General features: G+C 42.0%; 1 protein-coding gene across 2 annotated transcripts in view; it reads right to left on the reverse strand.

The window, feature by feature from the left end:
- The window catches only part of VANGL1 (VANGL planar cell polarity protein 1), a 76,542-nt gene that overhangs the window by 9,746 nt on the left and 40,845 nt on the right, over positions 1-25,951 (reverse strand). Inside the window, exons 5-8 of one of the 2 annotated variants that reach the window (XM_021002509.2) lie at positions 10,279-10,412; positions 9,204-9,242; positions 8,746-8,878; positions 3,364-3,598 (exon numbers count right to left, since the gene is read on the reverse strand). In XM_021002509.2, the coding sequence (XP_020858168.1) occupies positions 3,364-3,598; positions 8,746-8,878; positions 9,204-9,242; positions 10,279-10,412 (541 nt within the window). The remainder of the gene's footprint in view (positions 1-3,363; positions 3,599-8,745; positions 8,879-9,203; positions 9,243-10,278; positions 10,413-25,951) is intronic. The other variant, XM_021002518.2, reaches the window with a different exon arrangement.

The raw sequence follows: 25,951 nt of genomic DNA on the forward strand, positions 1-25,951 counted from the left end.
GGACTGTCTTTTGAATTTTTTTGTATCCCCAGAATGCCTGGTACATAGGAGGTGTTTAATAAAGGTTTACTGATTGACTGATTGACCCACTAAGTTCACAAAAGCAACACATACTAACATAGCGGCAAGGTGGCACAGTACAGCACTGTGCCTGGAGTCAGGAAGATCTGAGTTTGAATCCTGCTGGATGTGTGACCCTGGGCAAGTTACTTAACTTTCTCTGCCTCAGTTTCCTCATCTATAAAATGAGGATAATACTACTACATACCTCACAGGGTTGTGAGGATTAAATGAGTTAACATACGTAAAACACTTTTCAAGCTTTAAAGTGCTACATAAATGATGGATTTAAACACTAGCTAAGCAAGGTTGGAAATCACTGTCCTATCCCATAGATATGTGGATACTTCTTTTGTTATAAAAATAGACAATATTTGCAAAAAAAAAAGGCTCTAACCTAGCACTTCTTATTAATGCCACAACACAAATGATTTTAGGATTAGAGATGAAGGAGTCTCACATTCACTGATCTGTCTCTAGTTAAGGATGCTCCTAAATGGTTATCATTACCCTCCTTCCTGCTGTATTTTCATCTCACTCTATTTCTGACTGACAGGGGACACTAGAAAGCAGAACTGAAGTATATCGGGGCCACCAAAACATTTTGGGTCACTTTGTTTGGGCTTATTTTTGTTTGTTTTGTCCCCAGATCTCTTGGTAGGACTCTCGGATTATCCACAATTGTATTCAAATCCTTAGTCCTACGGCTTGTGTATAGTGAGGTCAGTCCATCTTTGTATACTCAACACACTGTAATGTGGTGAATAGAGGGGCCATCTTCAAAGTCAAGGAGAGCCGGGTTCAAGTCCCAACTACACCATGTAACAGATGAATGTCCCTGGGCAAGTTAATTAATTCCTTGGTGGTGCAGGTCAAACTGTAAATTACAGAACAGTTCTAGATCTATCTTAGAGGAAGAGGTTTCTTCACTAGCTCTTTATCCTGATGATGTGACATTTCTGAACCAAGAAGATGCCCTAGGACAGTTCAAAGTCAAGAAGAAGAGGCTCTGAGAGATGATGTATTTAAATAACTGCTGAGATCATTGTGGAGAGGGGGGAGTTAAGAGGGGGGGTGGAATCATTTTAAACCACCTCTTTAGAGAGGTAGATGACCACTATCTAGGACCACAAAGAACTTCAGCTCCTTTGATGTAAACATCTGGGGAAACAAGCTGTGGTCTCCCCAGTGGATCTTGATTAGGATTCTCCAGATATTGTCAGTTGTGTTCAAATCACTATTCCCACAGCTTGCGATGATAGGGAAGTTGTTTTTCCGTTTTTCTGTTGACTCTGTTGTCTTTAAGTTTCTACTCCGTGAGAAGCAGCTGGTAGCCTACATCAGGGCAAGGGGAGTATGCTGTGTTAGGATCTGAGGAACAGAGTGTGCTCTATTGGCCCAGAAAGGTCTAAAATACCATGATAACAGACACAGTGAGGACATGGCAGAAAGGCTTCTGGAAGGTGAAGAAGGGAAAAGGACCACTTTAGGGCACGGACATGGGGATCAGATTTTCATCAACCAAAACAAAGAACAATTTAACAGTGACAACCAGCAAAGATGTGCTAACAACTGTGGTAAGAAACTTCAAAAGGTGAAGCGGAAAGGAAATAGAAGAGGAAATAAATGAGGAAGAACTTGGTTTCTTCCCACATGAAGGAGTCAAAGAAGCAAGTTCATCAGTGTTGAGAGTAGTAAGAGAAAAGAAAAGCTTCTCTCAGGCTTAGGTGGGGAGCCATCAACCAGGTCAATAATACCTCTATACACAAGACTGTTAATTACAGAGACTGCCTGCACCAAGCTCTCATGTTCATTTCTTTAATTAGAGAGGTAGGTGGGCATAGTAGAACAAATTCTGGCTCTAGAAGCTAAGGTCCTGGGTTCAAATCCTGCCTGTGACACTTATAATGTGACCTTAAGAAAGTCACAACCAGGGGCAACTAGGTGGCACAAGTGGATAGAGCTTCGACCTTGAAGTCAGGAGGACCTGAATTCAAATCCAGCCTCAGACACTTGACACTTACTAGCTGTGTGACCCTGGGCAAGTCACTTAACCCTGACTGCCTCACCAAAAAAAAAAAAGTCACAACCTCCGAGGACCTCAGTTTCCTTGCCTATAAAATTAAGGGGTCAGACTAGATGGCCTCTGAGATCCTTTATAGTGCTAGATGTCTGGTTTTGAGATCCCATGATACCCACTGACAAAAACATGCCCATACTGAGATACACTCATACCCAGCATGCCCTCCTCACCAATAACGCAGGGCTTTCATAGCCAAATCAAGGTAACAAGAGCTTCAGTGTAAAGGATGGACGGGTAGATGGTCACCAAAGTGCATATAGGCTTCAATATCTTAGCATAATTGAAGCCAGACTTAAAAGGTCTATTTGTTATTGTTTTAATGATGTGTTATTTCTCTTTTCCTTTTCCTTCTTTTCTCCCTCTGTCCCTCCTTTCTCACTTTTTTGAGACTGAGTTAATTTTACTGAGGCTGAAAGCACAGTGGCCACTCACAGACCAATCCCTCTGCTAACTGGCTGTGTTGGTCCATTCCTCCTTAAGCAGCCTGGTACACAATTTCCCTCCCTTAGGGGTTTGGCATATTTTTGTTGTTCAGTTGTTTTCCAATTGTATCTCTTTGTGAGCTCATTTGAAGTTTTCTTGGCAAAGATACTGGAGCGGTTTGCCATTTTCTTTTCCAGCTCATTTTACAAATGAGGAAACTGAGACAAACGGGGTTAAGTGACTTGCCCAAGGTCACCAAGCTAGTTAGAGTTGAACTCAGGAAGATGAACCTTCCTGGCTCTAGGCCTAGCACTCTTTCTACTGTGCCAACTAGCTGCCCTGCTCACCATATTAGTGCCAGACTTATTACAGACACTCAGTCAGTCTGAGCTTTACTACATCTCAGCCCTCCCAAGCTCAAGGGAGCCCAGCCTCAGCATGGCCCAGAAGCAGAGTTCACAAGTGTGTGTATGATCACACCCAGCAACAGCTTTTATTTTTAACTGACTTGGTTTTTTTAGAGCTTTGCTTGATGCTCTAACGATCCCTACCAATTCGGAATGGTGACAGGGATGTGCTGGATCATTATTATCTACATTCTCTGAGTAGAGTGTAAGCTCTCTGAGGGCAAGGACTGACTCTTCCTTTTTGGTCTTTGCACCAAGCATGGTGCCCAGCACCGAAGCAGGCACTTAATAAATACTGGCTAAATGGGATCAAATATCACTGGAGGTTAGAAACAAAAAGGAAGCCATCTCAGCTGTGTAAGCAGCCAAGGGGGCAGGACGGCTCAGTACCTTGGGGGTCATGTTGTTGGTGATGCAAAAGGCCAGGTGCTGCAGGATGCTCTCCATGGTGTGATAGTGCTGCTGCCGGGTGGTTCGCAGGTACTTCTGCAGGGCCCGGGCCATGGATGGGAAGATGGCTTGGGCTGCCTCTCTGGGGTCCATCACTTCTCCAGGGACCTTCTGCTGCTCTTCCGCCTGGAGACGGCGGATATGAATGAAGGCCTCCTCCACTGCAACCACCAGCCTGCAGGAGCACAGGAGTCAATGCGTAACTTAAACAAGACCATCTCTAATCTTGCAGGAGGACTGAGGCTATTTTCAGTCCCCACTCCTCCCTTCTTAATTCCTTATCTCCACCTCCCTCAATAGACACAAGTGTTAGCTTCTGTGATTTGCCATCTTTATCACCCAGCAGTCTCTTTGGCAAATAGCAGGATGACAGTGAATAAACTACTGAGCCTGAAGTCAGGAACAGATACTTACTAGTTGTGTGACCTTGGACAAGTCACTTAACCTCTGTCTGCCTCAGTTTCCTCATCTGTGAAATGGGGATAATAATAACACCTACCTCCCAGGTACTGTAAAACACTTAGCACAGGGTCTAAAACATGGTAAGTTCTATGTAAATGTTAGCTATTGTTATCATCATCATTCCTAGCAGTCTCTTCGGCAAACAGGTAGGTGGCATAGTGAATAACGCAGTGGATCTGGACTCACGATGACCTGAGTTCAAATCCTGCCTTCAATACTTACTAGCTGTGTAGCCCCGAGTAAATCAGTTAGCATTTGCCTGCCTCAGTTTCCTCATCTGTAAAATGTGGATAATTGTAACTTCCTCCTGGCAGGGTTGTCATAAGGATCAAATGAGATAATATTTGTAAGGCGCTTTACAAACCTTAAAGCAGGGCAGCTAGGTGGCACAGTGGATAGAGCTCTGGCCTTGGAGTCAGGAGGACCTGAGTTCAAATTTGGCCTCAGACACTTGACACTTACCAAGTGTGTGACCCTGGGCAAGTCACTTAACCCCAACTGCCTCACCAAAAAGCTAAAACAAAAACAAATCTTAAAGCACTATATAAATGCTAGCTATTATTTTTCATAGTTATCATTATTAATTACTTAGAGAAAAGAGCCTAAGAAATCTTTAAGAAAAAGACTGTTGAACTGGTTGCTATCATAGGGGCATGGCTTGGGATTCAGAGTAGAAAGGGACCTTCCAAGATCATCTAGTTCAGCATCTTCAGCTATCAAATAAGAAAACTGAGACATTGAATGGCTGGCTACCAAACTGCATGACTAGCATGAGAATGAGTCATCATTAACTGGCCTCAGAAAAATATTCAGGAGAAAGGACCATGGAGCCAATTCCAATGAATCAACCTGAGAGTTCAGGCTCTCCCCAAGCAGGCACAAGCCCACCCTTTTTAGCTTTATTAACTATTATTATTTTCCCTATGCTCTCTACTCCAGCCCAAATCAACTACTCCATAGCCCCCAGAGGACATGTAAGGCTTCCCCACTCACAGTGTTTTTGTACACACTGCTTTCTATGCCTGGACTGCCCTTCTCTTGCCTCAATCTCTTGGATAGCCACCTAGCTGTTGAAGTCCAATGACCCAGGGCAGCTAGGTGGTGCAGTGGATAGAGGACTGGCCCTGGAGTCAGGAGGACCTGAGTTTAAATCTTGGCAAGTCACTTAACCCTGACTGCCTCACCAAAACAAACAAACGAAAAAAGTACAACGACCCCCTCTCCCAGAATGCCCTCTGATCTTCTCAGTCAAGAATGAGTTTTTAATAACCACCCTGTTGACATACTCTCCCTCTGAGATATTTCCACATATTTGTGATTTCATTAGTTCAGTCCAGTTCAATCAGCATATATTAAGCACCTACTTTGTACCAAGAACTGTGTCAAGCACCAAGGACACAAAGGATGACCTCAGGAGAGGCTGCATTCTACTGAGGAGGGGTGGGGGAACATGAACACAGGTAATAATACAAAATATAAATACAATTTGATTTCAATACAAAATGTATGGGTGGGATGAGGGCAAGAGGAGTGCCAACAGCATCGGGAAAGGCCCCCTGAGGGAGTGGGGCAGACACTTTTGTCTGGGAAAATGAGGCACAGGTGAGGGGGGAAAGCATTCCAGGTGGGTAATGGAATGGTAGATGCCTTGCCAATGAAGAGCTGGGAAACATTAAAAAAAAAAACACACACACACACCGATTCCTTAAACCTTGTATTTAAGGCTGTGCTGGCCAGTTTCCCAGGGTCTAGGGAACAGAGAATAACAATGATTTGTCAGAAATGAATTTGAGCCACAAGGTCAGAGACAACTGTGTTTAACATCTTCTTAACCAGAGATAGCAGTGCACCCCAACAATATTAAAATGTAATTGGGAAATATCTAACAAACAAAATAAATAAAAAATACAATAAAACACAGATAATGTTAAACACACACACACACACACACACACACACACATATACACACACACACAGAAAAAAGTCCTGAGCTCCTACAGAGAGGGGACCTCACAGGTTATTCAATAAAGCCACTTCATTTTACAGATGAGGAAATAGCTGCCCAGGGAGTGAAGTTACTGAGTCAAGGACACACAGTTAGTAAAAGTCCAAAGGTATGACTCGAATCCCGGTCCTTTGTATGCAAAGCCTAAGGCTTTCAGGCTGAACAATGGAGTTAAGGGAAGAAACAAGGGGGAGGAGACAATGTCTCCATCTCTTCTTACTTTCACCCTCCCAACCCCCTCAGGGAAAAGCTGTCATATCAAATAACAGGAATCCGTAGAAAGTAATGAGCCACTTCAGAAATGCAATCAAAGTGGGCCAGAGGAGGTAGAGACCCCATCCACTCCTGAGAAGAGGTGACTGCGAAATTGGAGGTTTCCCCTCCCTTGAGGTATCACCACCAGCCGAGGGCTTGTGTGTCATGCTGGCTGTGAATGCTGTGGATGATCTGAGGGTGAAGATGAGGACCCTCAGGCTGGATGTGAAAGCTGAAATCGAACTGGAGTCCTAAAGGGAAGCTACAAAAGCAGGAGAGAAAGCAGCGGCTGATCTCTCATGCCTCTTCCCCCCCTTTTCTTTTTGCTCTTTTGTCTTCCTTCCTCTTCCTGTTTGCTCTAGGTGTCTGAGCACTTTCCCTGACAACCCCTTACTCCACCCCTCAGGCCACTATATGCTCCTTTTTTTACCTTGGTTTTCCAGAAGTACCAAAGATAATCAACATTCTCCTCCAAGAACAACCCATTAAAAACCTGAAAGATATTTTTACTCCTCTAGCCTATCTTCTCCAAGGTACTTTCCCTAAAAGTTACAGCCTTCATTGGCCCCATTCCAATCTGATCATTTCCTCCACCTTCTTCCATATCTATGTGTATATGTATTTAGGTATATATGTCACTTTTGACATGTGGTTGCAATTGTGACATGTGTTGACACGTGTGAGTATTTAAAATTCACTAGAGTTAATTCTTCTCCACTTTCCACTTATGATAGTTATCTAATAGTTTTGCATATTTGTCCACAGGCTAAAATTTTCCTACAGTCATCGGGATATATTTTGTATACTTGATAAACAAACACTATAAATTTTGTTTTAAATTTGTTTTGATTACAAACATACTGTAGATTTGTTCACGAGCCAAAATTTTCCTAGTCATCAATGTATACTTTATTTACTTGATAAACAAACTTACTGTAAATTTTGTTTAAAATTTATTTCGATTACAAATTTACTGTCTATCTATCCCTGGGCTAAAAATTTCCCAAAGTCTTTAGTGTATAGTTTATTTACTTGATAAACAAAATAAATTGTAAATTTTTTTAAAGATTCATTTTGTTTATCAATTTACCGTATATTTGTCTACAGGCTGAAATTTCCCCAAAATTATCAGTTTATATTTTCTTTACTTGATAAACAAATTTACTGTAAATCATATTGACTTGATAAACATACAGCCTCTTTCAAGAAAGAGTCTTTGTGTGCAAGTTACAGGATACAAAGTTCTAAGTTGTGTTACTGCCAACATCTAAAGCCCATGAGTTCATAAGACTCTTGAAATGCGATGTGTCCTGGAAGGGAGGCCACATGACACCACTCAGAAATGGGAGAATAATGGAAGTAAAGGCAGCAAAAGAAGAGATTCAGAGCTGTGTCCTCCCTTGTTCTAATCCACCTAATGAATGGGAGAGGTCAAAAATAAGATGCTAGAATCTCAGCGACGGAAGGGACCTCAAAAGCCATCTAGTCCAATCCCTCCTTGGACCAGAATTCCTTCTGCCAACATAGCCTATGAACGATCATCTGTACCTTCTAAGAATTCCAGGGGCATCTAGGTGGTGCAGTGGATAGAGCACCAGCCCAGAAGTCAGGAGGACCTGAGTTCAAATGTGACCTCAGACCAAACACTTGACACACTTACTAGCTGTGTGACCCTGGGCAAGTCACTTAATCCCAATTGCCTAAAACAAAACAAAACAAAACCAAGAAGCCCATTCCAATCCTGTACAGCTAATTCTTAGGAAGCATTTCCTTTATGACACCTACACCAAACTTCAATCTTCTGCTTTGGAACTTCCTCCTACCACTTCTAATTCTTTCCAATAGGACCAAGTATAACAAATCTAATCCCCTTTTCACACAACAACTCTTCAAAAGCTTGAAAAAAAAAGCTATTGTTCTATACCCTCTTCCCCAAGTCTTCCACTTTTCCAAGCTAAATCTCCCCAGTTCCCATCAACCAATACACATTTGGCATGAACTGGAGGCACATTTTCATCTTGCTAATCACCCTCCTTCGAATTCTCTGCAATTTATCAATGTCTTTCCATGGTGCCTACCATGTGAGGTATAAGCCATTACAAGTAAGAGTGATGTCATATGGTCCTTGAAAAACTCATGATGAAGGACTCCAGTGGAAAGACTGATAGATCTAGAATGAGACAGAAGACCTGGATTCAAATCCAGGCTGTGATATTTATTACTTGGTGACCTCAGGGAAGCCACGTTATCTCACTGAGCCTCAGTTATATATCTATAAAATGGGGAGACTGATCAAGACAATTTCTGTGCTCTTTTCTAGCTCCAAATCTATGATGCTATGAACAGATTCTTCAAAACCCAGAAGACACCATATTCATAAAATACCATTTCATGCAGCCTTGGGAACCAGTTCATTTCAGGAAACAAAAGGATAGTGTAAGCAGGGATAAGAATTGATAATAATAATAACAGCAATAAGTGTCACCTGCACAGGTGCCTTAAGGTTTTCAAAGCCCTTGACATATACCATCACTTAGTAAATGTTTATTAAATTGAATTATTTCATTGAAGAAGAGGAAGGCGGGGAGAATCGTGTACCTGGCTCTTCGTTTCTTTACTCGACGTTCATGTTCTGCTTCTTCATAATATAATTCGTTGTGGCTGGAATCTCTGCGTCGAGCAGCAGCTGCTATCATAGCCCGAGACTGACCTGCAGCATTGTTCCCTGGGCCTTCAAGGAAAAAGTGGTAGAAAAGCAACAGCTTTAATATCATAGATCTCCTAAACACAGGGCAAAAGAGAAGCTTCAAATTCTGTCAGTACCCTCCACCCTATAAGAAACTTACTGGTACAGTTCTACATAAATCCCCAGGGAATAATCCCAACTTAATACCCCTAAAACTTTATCTAATATGCCCAGTTTAGGACAGGAAAGAAATTCTTAATAAAACCCCAACTAGATCAGTGAAAAGCGAAAAAGAATGGGATGAAGAATCCTAGACAATTAAAATGTTAGCCAAAAAAAAAAAAAGGAGTGCGCTAAGGATGTTACTTACCATCCGTTATATAAAGTTTCAGTTTGGCCATAAGGGCAGCTGGAACATCACATTTCAGCAACAAAACAATGAGAGAGCATGAGAGGGAGGGGGAGAACAAGGACAGACAGAGAAAAAAGAATGTCAAGAGACTTGGAGACACCAACCACACACAGGAAAATAAAAGTTATGCTGGAATGTGTCATGGCAGCCACAACTTTTAGGAAATATACCAACACCTCAAAGACATGCAAAAACGGCACCTATTAAGCCAAGAGATATGGAGCCTATGTACAAGTTGAACATTTGACACCCTCCTTATATGTCACCTAATAGCAGACAAGCCTGTTTTTATAATGCAAGTTTTATTTCATCTTTAGACTCTAAAAGGGATACCTTCAAAATTCAAAAAACTTATCATTGGGCTAAGAAATCGAATTGGTATTTTTTTTAAAAAACAAAGAATGCACTCGAATCTAACACTGTCCATATCTTGTTGAGAGCATTTACCTCTTCTGGCATATGCAGAGAGGGAGGCTCTATCCAAAATTTATCTTCCAGACTTCCACCTACTCCTACAACTTCATCTCCCAGAAAGAACTGACAAAGATCTGGACTGCCCCAAATACGATGAGAAAAAACAGCATGAACACTAGTGAGATCAGTTGTATTCACTGACTTTGATAGCTATTTGAATCTAAGCATTTCTCCAAACTTTCTAAAGTGTGCCCTTCCTAAGATTATTATAAGATATTATAAGATTTTATAAGATTATAAGATATTCCCAGAAGAAGGTAGGAAACAAACCAATGTCATTCTTTTTTAATTTTTAAAATGTGCTAAATTTTAATTTTTAAAATGCGTTAAACTCTCAGAGAGATGTAAATACATGTAAAATGTTAACCAACACTTCTTCAAAATAAATGTATGCCTACATCTAAACTCATCTGAAATAACAATGCCACAGAAGACAGACACCAAGGGATGGTGGAACCAAATTGACTCTAAATTTTAAGCTCAACAGTTTCTTCCTCCCCATTCCCTCCACTCCCCAACCCCCCCAATCCAACCTCAGAAACCACTTCCAGAAACATACCATCTACATTGTAGACTTTTAGGCCAGCCATGTGCTTAGCTGCTCTGGATTTGGAGGCTGTTAAGAGGGTTGGGTTATAGATGGTGAAATCTTTGTAGTAATTTTCCAGAACTACCAATGCTGCTCGCTGTATGCTAGGAAGAGAGAATAAAGTTAATTCAAATCTTTTGCATACGACCAGAAATTTTGAGGTTTACTTTGAAGACAAATTGTCCATAAGGAAAAAAAAATCTCCAGGGAACTCGGCTAATATGCCATCACTCCACCCCAAGGTTCACTACTCCTTGCCACCACCTGTAGAAGGCATAGCTGTGCCAAAATACAGAATAATAATAATAATAATGATCTGGGCAGTAGTCTGAGCTCCAAGTAATAACGGTATTCTGCCTCCAGAAGACTGGGTTTATAGTCAGTTGTCTTCATATAGCCCAAAGGCTTTGATGCTATGCAGAAACAGGGTCAACCAGTATCTCCCAAGTGACCAACTCTCTCTTCTTCCAAATTTTGGTCCCATCTTCCCAACTCTACAATGGCTGGGGATGGGGTGGGGGGTGGAATGACAAAGTAGGATCCATAAGTTGTTGGGAATAGGACAGAGCATAAGCTTAGTAATATGCCAAGCTGATTTTCCTAATCTCTATACCTGAAATAAGATAATCTTTTTGTAGGCACAGATGAGTACTTTTTAGTAATCTGAACATGCAGGGTTCTCAATAAATATTCAGAAGATGGAACTTAGATGAGAATAGCCAATGTTCACGGGACAATGAAACTGCTAGATGGTTCATTGGGTAGACTACTAGTCTAGAGTCAGAAAAACCTGAGTTCAAATCTGGCCTCAGAGCCTTCCTAGCTGTGTGACCTTGGGCAAGTCATTTAACCCCTGTCTTCTTAGTTTCCTCATCTGCAAAATTGGGAAAATAATAATACCAATCTCTTAGGGTCCTTGTGAGGATAATGTTGTAAAGAACTTTGCAAATCTTAAAGTGTTCTATGAATACTATTATTGTTATTGTTATGGAAAGGTATGATTGACAGCATGGAATTTACAATTTGAAAGTGTCATTAAATGGTTATAATCAAGAGTACTCAACCAGATCTACTGGTAGATCTCAAAGTTGATGACCACCATCATCTCCTGCCACCCAGGGGAACACAGACAACAGTGCCCTCTTCCACTTTCATTCAATTTAATTTTATCACCATTTATTTAATGTTCATGATGTGCCACAGATACAAATATGGGTAAAATAGTTCCTACCTTTAAGGAGTCTATGATCAACAGAAGAGAAGGGACTTGACTGGGAATACTTTCCCAGCGCCCAGTTCTGTGATGAGATCTTAGAACTCATCCAGTCCAGCTAATTTTGTTGTTGTTCAATTGTCTGAGTCTTGTCCAACTCTTCATGACCTCATTTGAGGTTTTCTTGGCAAAGATGCTGAAGTGGTTTGCCATTTCCTTTTCCAGCTCATTTTACAGTTGAGGAAACTGAGGTAAACAAGATTAAGAGACTTGCCCAGGGTCACGCAGCTAGTGTCTGAAGCCAGATCTGAACTCAGGAAGATGAGTCTTCTTGACTCCAGACCCAGCACTCTATCGACTTTGTCACCTAGCTGCCTCCTCCCAGCCCCCACCCCTCACCTCTGCTAGCTAATTTTACACAGAAGGAAACTGAGGTCCAAAATCAGGTCTTCAAACTTCAAATGCAACACTCTTTCCACTGAGCTATAAGAGCTTCACAAAAATGAAATGGGACAACTGCTCTTTGCAAAAATGGTCAGGGAACTCTCGTCTTCACAGACAAGGACAAGCACCTAGAAGTCACATCAGACCCTGCCCTTCCACTCTATCATTGATGGAACTTTCCTTCCTACTAAAAACATTTTATTTCCCATTAGAAGAATGAAAATTCCAAGCAAAAGTTTGGAATGTCATTCTTAGGTTCTTCATGTTAGGATTTGTTTTTTAATGCAAATGGACCACGGATGAGAAAATTGCAGAAGTCGGAGAAACTGGACATCCTTCATCCTGAGAAGCACAGGAGACAGCACTAAACCACACTTCCCAGGCACCTTTCTCAACTTTTCCACCCACATCGATCAGGGAAATCACAATTTGGAGCACAGGAAAAGTACCGAGGGAAGTTATTTCTGTTTCATAGCAACATACAGCGAACACCTAACCTTTTCCAATATGTACACATACACAAATATCAGTATGTTTATACACACACACACACACACACACACACACCCTCCATAATAGATCACAGTTGCCAAGTATTCACCATAGTAGCTACCATTTATATAACACTTTAAGATTTGCAAAAAAAAAAATATGAATCTATATGTATATGTGTATGTGTGTGTATACACACATACACAAATATGAGTTACCTCATTTGACATCTCAACAATTTTATAAGGTTGGTCTTTTTATTATCTCCATTTTACAGACAAGGAAACTGAGGCTGAGTTACAAAGCTAGTAAATATCTGAGGCAGGGTTCAAACCCAGGTCTTCCTAACTCCAAGTCTACTATCATGGAGGACTCTGTGCATACAGGAGTACAGACCCCACCAAGCCTTCATTCCAGACCAGGTTAGAAAGTAAAGTCTTGCTATACCCTCCAGAACAGTCAGATTTCTGGTGGGAGAAGAGAGGCAAAGAAAAGGGGTTCATATGACTTGCTCATCTGTGGGAGAATTTGTAAGAGTATTTATTTAAGGGGGGGAAAAGTGAACAGGGCTGAAAAATTGTACACAAAGATGTCTTCCCTTACCCCATTCTCAAGGGAGATGTCAGAATGATTCACACAACAAGAAAAGACAACTGGCCAGCCTCCCAGGTTGACGAGCTGCTGCTACCAGAGCTAAGGGGCTTTTCCAGCTGAATTTTAAAATCTCTCCAGGAAATGTTCAAACTCTCACTCAGGTAGTAATATATAGTAATGCCTCCTGTATCAAGTATTCCCCCTAAGCAAATTTTCCAGGAGTGCTTAGTAAGAGACAAAATTTAAAATATGTGTATATACTTAATCATTTTGGATGGATACAGTTCCAAAATGTGTTATACCCTTTCTTCACTTTTAAAACAGAGCGTTAACCTTTTCTTGATAACTCAGGGTCATTTGTAACATTATAGCTATTGTATTGTATTATAAAATAGTGAGTCTCAGGACTAAGGGTCTTTATCCTCTCCACTACATGGTCCTAAAATCCTTTCCTTTTGAGTGTTTGTATCTTACTTTCTAACTTTCCCTCTCTTCTCTTGAGGTTGGGCTATTATGTGTCGCTGGAGTTAGCACGTTTACCTATAGCTGCCTTCCAAAACCACTGCCTTTTAATATGGGCTTTTAATCCACCATCAGCTAGGAAACCAGACAAGCAAATTGTTAGACTTGTAACTAAAAGAAGAATATCACAGTCTCTGAGCATTGTAAAAGAGACACCAACTGAGACTCTAGAACTCCGTTTACAACTCATAGCACATGATGGCCTCCAGGCAGAAAGTGCTGACTATACCACCCATTCTACTTTGAGAGAGGAGTCTTGCTGTTAGGAAACTTTCCTAGTGTCCAGCCTAATCCTCCTTCTTTGCTATTTCCACCACTGCTCCTAGTTCAGAGGCCAAGTGAATAAATTTAATCCCCCTTCTATATAACAGCTCTTTGAATACTGGAAAAGTGGCCAGCTATCTCTTCCTCCTTAAATGTATTCTTCTCCATGCTAAAGACGCTCAGTTATTTCAATTGATTCTTATACGGTGAACTATAGAGGCAGTTAGGTGGTGTAGTGGATAGAGTGCAGGGCCTGCAGCGAGGAAGACTCATCTTTCTATGTTCAAATCTGGTCTCAGATACTTATTAAATGTGTGACCCTGGGCCAGTCACTTAACACTATTTGCCTCAGTTTTCTCATTTATAAAATGAGCTGGAGAAGGAAATGGCAAACCACTCCAGTACCTCTGCCAAGAAAACTCCAAAGGGGTCATGAAGAGTCAGACATGACTGAAAACCGACTGCGCAACAGTAACGACAATCTCTGGTAACCCTCATCATCCTGGTCACCCCCTGTGGACACACTCCAGTTTACCAGTGTCCAACAGACACATATTGAAAGTAGAAGTAAGAGGACAGATATCCAGACAAATAAAAAGGTTAAGGCCAATGCTAAAGTTCTGGCTAGGTCAGTAGGCTAAGTGGCCAAGAAGAGAGAGGAAGATGGGACAATACTTAGAATCCCAGAATTTCAGAGCGGGGAGTTCAGAATTCCTCTAGTCCAATGCTGCCTGAAGCATTTATAGATTCTACTTCCCTGAGAAGTGGCTCTCTAGGCAGTTTTTGAAACTGGAAACTTATGTGGTTCTTTCTCCAAGAGATGTTTACATTTTTAAAGTTTACTTGATGGTTAATAGGCTAGGAGGTAAGAGACCTTCATCCTGATACAACTCTGTTGCTCATTACCAACAACAATTATCACTGGGATTACAGATTAAGAGCCAGAAGGAACCTTAGAAACCATCAAGACCAGCCTCCTTCATTTTACAGATGATCAATGTGAGGCCTAGAAAGGTTAAATGATTTGCCCAAGGTCACAGGAACAGTAACGAGGTGGAATTAGAACCTGGTACCTCTGGTCCAATGCCATTGCTTTTTCCACTGTACCATGACCTTGGTGTGGGACCCTGAACAAATTATTTCTCCCTGTGGGCTTTAGTTTCTTCTTTTATAAAATGAGAAAACACCTGTTAATATAAAAACAGAATCTCTAATGTCTCTTCCAGCTGGCTGTTGTCCTTTGTTCTCAAAGAGGACCAAAATGACATCATTATGTTGGGGTCAAGGTACAGTGTGTCCGACTATGGCTGATCAGACCAATATCACAGGTCAGCCACAAAGAGTCCATGTGAACATTTGGAGTGGCAATGTCTTTAAATCTGCACTATCTCACATTTCTTCCCTTCCAGCTACAGCATTCTAGAAGGCTGAGAATTCTAATAACTGAGCACATACACCCTTACGAGATAGTCAAATTTATTTTTGTATCACTCTAATTCTTCCTTAAGAAATTATTCCTGGGCAGCTAGGTGGCACAGTAGATAGAGCACCAGCCCTGAAGTCAGGAGGACCTGAGTTCAAATCCGGCCTCAGACCAAACACCTGACACTAGCTGTGTGACCCTGGGCAAGTCACTTAACCCCAATTGCCTAAAAATAAAAAAAAAATTTAATTAAGAAATTATTCCTTAAATTGAACTGAAACCTAAAAATTTCTATCTCTTGGTCCTAAGTCTGTCTTCTATGGCCATGCAGAATAAATCAAATCTGTCTTCTAAATCTAATCTTTAACTACTTGAAATACTTAAAGACAGCACCTACGTCCCCTCCGCATAAATCTTCTCTTTTCTGGATAACAGCAGGTCAGCAAGACAAGAAGTCAGTGAAGAGACCACAGTATTCTCTTACTAATGAATTCCTTGACACTCTATCTAGCCTTCTTTAAGAGATGTGTGCTTGGGACGGGATTAAGGACTTTAACCTTGTAAATGAAGCATTTGGGAGCACTCCAAAGTATAGAACCCAAAATGACAGTTTATTTAGCTTTTTTGTATACACTCCTTGGGGGCCAGCTGGCCACCATGTCTGTTTACCTGACTGCTGCATGCTGCCAAGAAGAATCAAAAAAGGTTATTTCTGCCTGGATGTGTGTCTTTGTTAGAGAAGAGTGCAGATTAAGAGGAGGTGGGGGAGGAGGAGGAAAGGCATGGTTGGGTAAGGCAATATGGACCGTGAGTGGTAACGTAAATATGACTACTAGCCCAGCGAAAACCAAATAGAACTCCCAAATACCACAAATGACTACTCCTCTGAGAACCAAATACAAATCCCTGCTAACACCTCCTGTCTTTTAATTAAATGTTAGGCTTAAAGCCACCATTGAGATGACAGTTCATTCAAGACGGAGATAACAGGACCAGTAATGACCACTCTGGAACATGAAGAAAAGTAAATAAAGATGGACAACAGCTGGAAAGAACTCCTCTTTCCCACTGAGAGCTAACTCAAACGTTTTAAAAGAGTAAACTGGGACAACATCTTGGCTTCCCTGGGACTTTTCGGTAATGGATTCTGGAGGACACAAAGCCAAGGAAACATAGAAAATCTGCAGCAAAATCATAACCTAAGAAGTAGACAGTAGTAAAGATCACTGAAATCCACCCCTTTCCCTTTTCACCCAGGGTGTGGTTGCCAATAAGGTTTCCACTTCCCTAGAAGCTACCTGGGTGCTCTGAAGGACAGCCCCCCAAGCTCAATTAGGTATATGTGGGAAAAGCCTTAACCATCTTCCTCCTGGAATTATTGTGAGCTTAATTTGAGTGTCTCCATGGTGCTGGGTGGTGTGCATCTGTATGTAAATTGGTAAACATCTGAAAACTGTATCTATACATCCATTACAGTACCAGAACTGGAGACTTTCAAGAGCTGGAAGTGAAGTCACACAGGCCACTGAGTCTAATCTCTCTACAACATCACCGACAAATGATCATTCGGTTTTTGCTTAAAAACCTCCAGTTCCTGGAACCCACGACTTCTGCTGAAGTACTCATTCTTCTAGCCTGGAACAGTCGGTGACCATTGCTGACTGATGCACTGTTTCACTTACCATTTTATTTTCATTTTAAAATCATCTTTCTTGCCTCTCCTTTCAGAATAATTCACATTGAGTATGATGCCTGGCACAACAACATAGGTGTTGAATGAATGTTTGTTGACTTGACTCTATAGCGCTTTGAGGTCAGCAATTAAATTTTCCACAAAACAACCCAACAGGGCAAGTTATGCAAAGCAGTAGTATTCCCACTGTATGGATGAGGTCACCGAGCAACAATGACTTCTCCAGGCCTACGGTCCTGGAATTCAACCTCTAGAACTTTAAACTCCAAGTCTCTCTACATTACCCCCCTGCCCTTTCTATAGGAGGCAATTAGGAGACATAGGAGAACAGTGGCCTTTGGAGTCAGAAAAACCTGAGTACAAATCCTGCCTCAGACATTTACTAGTTGTGTGGCCCTGGGCAAGTCACTTAGTGTGTTGGGTCTAAATTTCCTCATCTGTAGAATGGGGAGTAGTTTTCACAGGACCAATGTGAGGATCAAATGAAATACATACATGTAACACTTTTAGGAATAAAAATTCTTGGGAGACAGGGCCCTGGTATCTTCCAGTTTTCCTTTTGTGACTCTATACAATCCTAATAAATGCTATACATGCAATAAATCAACAGACAGCCAATGCATTCCCTGAATTTCCAAGCTGAAAAGGACCCTAACGATCATTTAAATCCAACCTACACTCCCCCACAAAATCCCCCAATACAACACACCTGCGGTAGTCCTGGCACACCGAGTACATATCCCATGATGCAATCATTCCACCTCTACTTGAAGACCTTTGACAGGAAGGGGGGACCCACTCCTCCCCTTCTTCCACACTAGTCCCCCCCAATTCCACTCCACCCAGTCCAGTGCATATCTGGACAACTCTAATGGTTAGGAAGCTACTTTTTTCCTACAAGCCTAAATTTGCCTCTTTAGAAAAATAATTAAAATTTCTCCCTAGAAAAAAAATTAAAATTCAAAGGTGGGGGTGGGGTGCGCTGAGACCAATTGAGGCTCTTTCCTCTCAAACCTTTCCGGTGAAATCCACCCCCCCAACTGGTTTGGATAAGGGGCAATTTCCTTTCTCAATACAGAGAAAGAACTTGGGGGATGGAGGACAAGGGTAAACCTTTGTCTATAAGACCCAGACATCTTTAAAATGAGAACAATTTCCTCCCAGCAGTTTGGATGGGGTGGGGAGGCTTGGTAACAAAGTCCCAGCAAGTTTGTGAAAACCCCCAGGCACATCCCAGAACTGACCTGAAGGTACACAGGATCAAAGTCTTTAAAGGCCACACAGGAAGCAGAAAAAAGCCTGAAAGTCAGATTCCCCAGGGCTAAGGAGGCCAAGCCCATCCTGGCTAGCGGCTGTGTGACCAGTGAGTCACACAGGAGCTTCAGGGGCCAGCCCCAGGAGCCATAAAATGCCTTTGGCCTGTGCTTTGAAGCCTCCTCCTGACCTCCAGATAAAGGGCCGTAAGATGAGTTAGAAGGAGATGGGGGGTGGGAGGGCCAGTGGCCTGGAGAATGGAAAGGGACTTAAACAACTGGAATCCCAGAAAAGCCTGTCATTCCACTCTGAGGCCCTTTAAAAGTCAGGAGCTCTCTCTGCAGACCCTCCCAAACCCATTTGTTAACTGATGAGCTAGTGGGTTTTTTCTTTTCTTTTTTTTCTTTTCCTCCTCATCCTTATGCGTTGTTTTGAAAGCTAAAATCACAAATTCATCTATTTCAGTGGGTGCCCAAAAGGAAGGAAGCCAGGAAACAAAAGCTCACAGATTCTAAACTTGGAAAGGGCTGAGCCTCAGGTCAAGAGATAACAAGGGGAAACAGCACCAAGTAAGACATCATTAGCACTGGCAAAACTATTAGGACGACAATAATAAATTCACATTTATACAGCAAGTCAAAGCAAGTCAACAGGCATTTATTAAGGGCTTACTCTGTGCCAGACACTGTGCTGAGTGCTGGGATTTGGGGGAGGGGGGGAAGGGCAAAAACACAATCCCCACCATCAAGGAGCTCACATTCTAATGGGGAAAACCACATGTAAACAAGGTATATACAAGACATTTAGTGTGTAGATGGAAGGGAACCTTTCAGAAGAAGGCATTAGCAGGTGGGGGAGGGGGAGAACTGGGAAAGGCACAGATCCTCATTCATATAATGCACTGCTACACACACACACACAGATATAATTATGTTTCTATATAGATACATATATGCACACCCACATGTACATACTTACATGTATATATGTATGCACATAGACATATACACACATATATTACATACATACATATATAGTATATAGTTATATATGTATATATTGATTCCCCTGATAGAATGTAAAGTCTCTGAAGGCAGGGACCACCTCTTTTTGGTCTTTGCCCCCTGCCCCCAGCATCTAGTATGGTGCCTGGTGTATAGTAGGCACATAAAAATGCTTGATTAATTTACATAAAGCCTGCCTCTGCCACTTGCTACTTGTGGGACTTTAGGCAACTCACTTAACTCTCTCGGTTCTCTTATCTGCAAAATGAGGGTGTTGGCCTCAATTATTTCTAAAATTTCTTCCAGCTTTAAATGTGAGAGCCCATGAAATATACATAAAGTACTTCAGAAACCTTAAAAAGCTCTTTAAATGGGAGTACTTAGAATTCTCTTTCTCACTCTGTGCCTCAGTAATTCAGTTACCAAACATTAATGAAGACAGACAATTTTTAGTTCCTAATGACATGTAACAGGATTGGACAAGACCCATGAATACCACCCAATGGGTCAGCAATCATTTCTAGGCACCCCCCCCCCAGGTTCTGTGGAGAAGAATCTGGTCATGGCTCTCCACAGAGTAACCTTTAGCCCACCACACCAGAGCTCTTTGATCTTTGCCTTGTGTCATGGCCCTCTTTGGCAGTCAGTCTGGTGAAGTCTATGGAATCTTAGGAGAATTCTTTAAATGCATTAAATAAAATAGGTGGGATTACAAAGGAAAGCAATTATGTGGAAATACAGGTATCTAAATAAAAAAAAAAACAACTTTACAGACCCAAAGTTAAGAATCTATGCCCTAGAAGGTGAAACCAGCATTGAGCTCAACATCCCTTCCCCAACCCCAAATTTCAAGGTGCCAAAAAGCCTCCCCTCCACCTGGCAGAAGCAGGGAAGGGAAAAGAAGGAAATCTACTTTCTGGAACATATTCCCAAGACTGATTTAGAGCTAGAAGGGCCCTTAGAAATGGAGTAATCTTGTCCAATTCATTTATTTCACAAAGGAGGAAACTGAGGCCTACAGAAATTTAGGATTTGAACCCCGGTTCTCTTATTTGCAATGCTGGTGCGGTTCCCTGCTACACTACCTGGTAACCATGGGTAACTAAGGTTCTGACAATCAAATACATCAGTGGAAACAAGATCTTCACCCACAGAAGTATCCCCATTTTAAGTGGAGGTCCAGGGCAATACCCCACCCCCAATGTGTTCACTCTGGGCTGCTGGGAGTGGGGACAGGAGGTAGTACCTGGGCGTGGGGGATGGTTTCCAGCTAACATCCATGCGGGTTCCTTTTAGCCTCTGCAAACCACACAGCAGAAGCAGCCAGATGTTCGAGCAGCCCCTTGGGTATGCCTGCATGATACAGCAGGCTGGTTCTGCATTCATGTGTCTGCTCTCCCTGACAATCCTGACAAGGCTTTTTCTTTCCGAATGGCTCATCTGGCCATTGACACTATGTCTCTCTTGTTACTTCTCTTCCCTGTCCTGCTGTCAGGAAGATTCTGGCAGCCTTCTCCCATGTGGGGAGTATCTACCAAAGAGCCTTTCTCTCCCTGTGACAGCTCATGAGTTTTCCCACTAAAGTAGGCCTGGGGTAATCATGCCTCTGTGTCCAGGCTTCCAGGGACTTTGCACAGCCCTGCCTCACTTAAATCCAATTCACTTACAAGTCAAGACATCACCCTCCTGATGTCACTGGTCCTCTTCAAGAAGGAAGCTTTAACAACAACTGTCTTCTGCAGCCCAGGCTGTGGTACTTTTTTCTTTCCTAAAAAAATACCTTCATGCCCCAAAGTTATAACTCACTGAACTAAATCACTGCAAAAGAAAGTAAGCGCATCAAAGGTGAAATGATTACCGTAGTTTTTTGGAAACAAGGATGATTCTCTATGTAAGGTAGGATTTTACTCTCATCCCAGTTTGTGATCACAGAAGGCACAGACACCTTAAATTAAATCAGTCAGCAGAGCCAACCAACTGGATATTAAGGGATTTCCTATTACCTTATCTCAATGTATAGACAAGCCCTTAATTAATTTGAAAGCATTGTGGGATTTTGGGGGCTACTAGATGAAAGGGCAAATGATGCCTATCAGGAGGGATCCTGTGATTGGCTGAAAAAAAAAAAAACAACCACGTCCTATCCCTGGACCTAGTATGCATAAAACAGCAGGCCAATTCAGAATCAGGCAGTCCAATAGTTAGAGGATTGCCAGCCAAGTCCCTGAGAGGGAATCATCTGTGAAGAAGAAAAGAGTTTTTTTTCTTTTTCTCTTCTGATCTCTCTTGATAGACAACTACCCAAGGGAGGACTCTGCTTCAGGGGATGTGACCTCCTTTTAGGAGGACAGAATGAGATCCCTGGAACCCAGAGGAGCACTGTTCTTAAGAGGAACCTTATGAGGATTCCCTGAAGGGAGAAAAGTAGTAGAGAAAGGGAGAAAAGCAAAAAAGTCATTAACCAGGAGTCAAGTGGCATGTGAGAATTCCACAGCGTGGGCCTTGATATCATTGTCCCTAAAGTCTGAGCCTGCCCTCCCCCAGGATTTTATGTATAAGGGGAAAGTATGCCCCCTTTTTAGGGGGAAATGTTTTTGTACAAATTGCTCTTACTACAAATACCTTTAGTAAAAGCTAAGTCTGGAGGCAGCTAGGTGGCACAGTGGATAGGACCCTGGAGTCAGGAGGACCTGAGTTCAAATCTAGCCTGAGACACTTGACGCTTACTAGCTGTGTGACCCTGGGCAAGTCACTTAACCCCAATTGCCTCGGGGGGGGGGAACCCAACCCCCCCCCAAAAAAAAGTAAGTTTGGATGACAAATTGTTCAGTTGAAACACACAGGTAGGGGCTCATGAGAAAAAGTAGTAGATACCAAGTTCTTAGGGTTCTTAGCAGCCTAGTAGTACTGGCTTGGAACCTGGCCTGCTAATGAAAGGAGCCCCTGGAGAAGAATGATGTGCGCATGCATGTGTATTAGGTGTTTACACATACATATATACATATAACACATATGTGTATATACGTATACACACATACAGACATTCCAATGTGGGCTAAGACCTTGGGAAGTATTCAGAGAGTGCTTAACAGGAAGCATTCTCATTATGAAAAGCCTCTCACATTACTGGGATAGGTAGGAGCCTACATTCATCCATACATGATCCATATACAAAACTCCTCAAAGGTTGGTCCTGAATAAACATTGTTACGCACCTAGGATTCTTGATGATTTCCTTATCTAAGATGACTGACCCCAGCAGGATTAGTGACGGATGTGAAATCTACAGGGATCATGCATTCTGAACCCAAACCCATCCAAACTGAATTGGACCCACAAAGAAGAGACCCACCCGGGGCAGGGTTGTATGGTACAGGTCTAGGGCAGAGAAATGGGGCTGATCATTCCTTCTTAACAATGACTATTTATTACTAATGAATATCAAAATGAATTATTTATTGGGTATTTACTATGTGGTGGGTACTTTCATTCATTTATGCATTAAGTTCATGTTCTCTGATCTCTAGGACCTTACAAGGGAAGAGGAGATAGGTAAACAAAGGGTAAGGCATAAGAGATAAGGTAAACAAAGGGTAAGGCATAAGAGATAATCAAGTATTAGGAAAAGTGAAAGGAATTATGGAATTTAAGAGTTGGAAAGGACTCCAGAAGCATACAGTCGAAAGCACTTTGGCTCCAGAAGTCAGAAGACCTGGGTTCAAGTTCTGATTCTGACACTACCTATGTGACCTTGGGAAAGTCATTTAATTTCCTTGGACCTCAGTTTTCTTGCTTGAAAAGTAAGGAGGTCATATGACATGAGGTACTTTTCAAATCTAAATCTGTGACATTGTGATACAGTCCAATTTCCCTCCACCAAAAAAAAAAATCTTATTATAATACATCTGACAAGGTGCCATCTAGTTTTTGTTTAAAGACCTCCAGTGAAGAGGAACCCATTACCACCAGGAACAGCCCATTCTACTTCTGGATAGTTGTAACTATTAGGAAGTTTTTTCCTGACATCAGGCCTAAATTAGCCTCTTTAAAAAAAATAATTTACATCTGTCTATAAAGAAATAATTAAAGTAAAACCCCGGAAAATACCACTTGTTAATGGTGGTAGATGAAAGAAGTAAAGGTTTCATGAAGGACATGTCCTCTGAACTAGGCCTTAAAAGATGAGGAGGGGAGGCAGAGAAGGGAAGGAAGATATTTCATCCAGGCACAGGGAATGGTATGAACAAAGACAGAGAGTTAGGAAAACAGAGGACATTCAGAGGATGAGTACTCTGGTTTAGCAGGTTGGGAAATAAAGTAGCATTTTACATAAGAGAAATATAATAAATGACTGGGAAATCTAAGTCTGGAACTTGGCAGCACATTCAATAGAAACAACAGTGTTAGGAGCTTACACTCTTAGAGAAAATGGTCAGAATTCAAGGTTTGGGAAGGAAGAAAGGTGTAGAAGAATATTCACTGATAATGAGGTCTAACATGGCCATAACGATGCACAGCCAATTGGAATGAAAATAGGCATAACATGGAAAAACTATGAGATGAGAATATTAGAAGGGACATCAATGTGGCTATTAAAGTAGCTGAGAACTATAGACGATAATTAGATGGAGAAGACTCTGAGTCTGATGGTGAAGGTGGTAGGAGGGCAGAAATTCTTGGAAGGCTAGAATCATGTCATAAATACAATGTCTAGGCTGGGGCACCATGACAAATCCTAAATTATTACCCTCCAAGCCTCTTATCAGTTCTTTGGACAGATGTTCATACCAGCTCTAGTTAAAGTGGATACTTTCCCCCTCAATTAATGATTGACCCTTGCATTCTACGGTGAGCATACAAAGGGGCTAGGTCAGAGAGATTGCCTTGTTTCCCCTCCATATCAGGTGAGGCCCATAAGCAGAGGTCGGGAAGGGAAGTCTCCATTCCTGGTCCCTGCCCAGGAGGCAGCTGTACAAACAGAAGAGATCACTGTCCAGAACCTTTCATTCTCATCAAAGCCCCTTTTAACAAACACCACAGAAGCTAACCACTAACGGCAGCTCTATTTCCTCCCTAATAATCCCTCAAATCCAAAATATATTTAGATTCTGATCCCTAACACATGCACTGACAATTTAGCTCCCACAGATCTTAGGGTCTGCCAATACCTTATTCATATTTTGGAGGGGTACAAAATATTCATATTGGATTACCATTAACAACAAAAGCACATACTCCCTGAGAATTTAAGCTTTTAAAACTGTCCATTATGTTTTAAATAACTTGAATAAAAGCCTGCACAGTTAATATAGGTCCTTCTGCCTCCCTAGCCAAGCACAAATGTCTACAGCATAAAGAGTCCACTTATTTTAAAGAAGTGAAGAGTGTTAGAAAGAAACCTTTTACTGGAGCTCACCCCTCCCCACCCCACCCCCAAAAAGATGCTGCTGACCCTTGATTGATTTGGGGGAAAATGTCTAGGACTGGAAGAACACATGAGTCCATGACTTTAATTTCACCCTCCCTGACTGAGATAGAACCTACACCTCAGAGATCTTACCCCCAAGAGAAATTACACAAGGAAGGGACCTCAGTAGCAGATGTACCACTGTTGTTTTGTCGAGCTTCCTTTACAAACAGAGAAAGAGAGTGCTGTCTTGGGGGCGTGCCTAAGAGACTATGGGAAGGGGTTCCTGTGGATGAAAAGGTGATTGTCTTTGAAATTATGTAACTGTTTTTCAGTTGTATCTGACTCTTCATGACCCCGCTGGGGGTTTTCTTGGCAAAGATACTAGAGTGGTTTGCCATTTCCTTCTCCAGCTCGTTTTATAGATGAGGAAACTGAAGCAAACTAGGTAAGTGACTTGCCTAAGGTAATACGCCTAAAGTTAAAACACCATCATCTGCAAATTGAGAATGGAGAGATATTGATTAGATGCTTTCATCCCAATTTAAGTAATAGGACTGGCAAGAAACTTAAGACAGGCAGATTTAGAATTTGGAAGGAACCTCTGAAATCTTCTAGCTTCCTCACTCTACAGATGGGGAAACTGAGGGTCAAAAAAATTAAAGGCACTTAGAATTATGAAAGGTCAGAGGCCATCTAGTTCAAGTCACATGGCAACAGAAAGTCCCTCTACACCATCCCTAGCACAGAGTCTTCTAGCTTCCCCTTGAAGACCTTCGGGGATAGGTAATTCATCACCAACCCAACCAGACCATTCTACTTTGGGACAGCTCTACCTGTTAGAAGGGTTTTCCTTCCATTAAGCCAAAATCTTCCTCCCCATGACTTCCACCTTTTTCTGCCCTCTGGGGGGTCTGATACCCTAGCTTTTGAAAGTACTGCTCATGGTCCCTCCCCATTCCCCCTATCCTTTCTCTCCAGATCTTCTTATCTCCAGGCTAACTACTGTCTGATAAACCACATGTCCTACTCAGATGCTTTCCTGAGCTTCACGATCTCTAGAAACTCCTCATTCTTCAAGATAAAATCAACTCTGAAAGTCACACCTCCTCAGTACCCCCTGCCCCTGGAGCCCCTCCATCCCTCCCTCCCTCTGAGGGAAGAAGGTAGAAGCATTAAAGAGCTCCTCTCAGATCCTCCACCATTTAAGGAGGGCAGCCCAGTGAATTCACCTCTTTACTCCCAAGCAGTTGCTTTCCTGGACTTTATAATCAACAGAAACTCAACATTCTATAAAATGAAGTCACCTCCATTTTCCACCCTGGGGCCACAA

Source organism: Phascolarctos cinereus, unplaced genomic scaffold, assembly GCF_003287225.1.
Source record: "Phascolarctos cinereus isolate Bilbo 61053 unplaced genomic scaffold, phaCin_HiC Scaffold_5;HRSCAF=322, whole genome shotgun sequence".
Taxonomy (NCBI): domain Eukaryota; kingdom Metazoa; phylum Chordata; class Mammalia; order Diprotodontia; family Phascolarctidae; genus Phascolarctos; species Phascolarctos cinereus.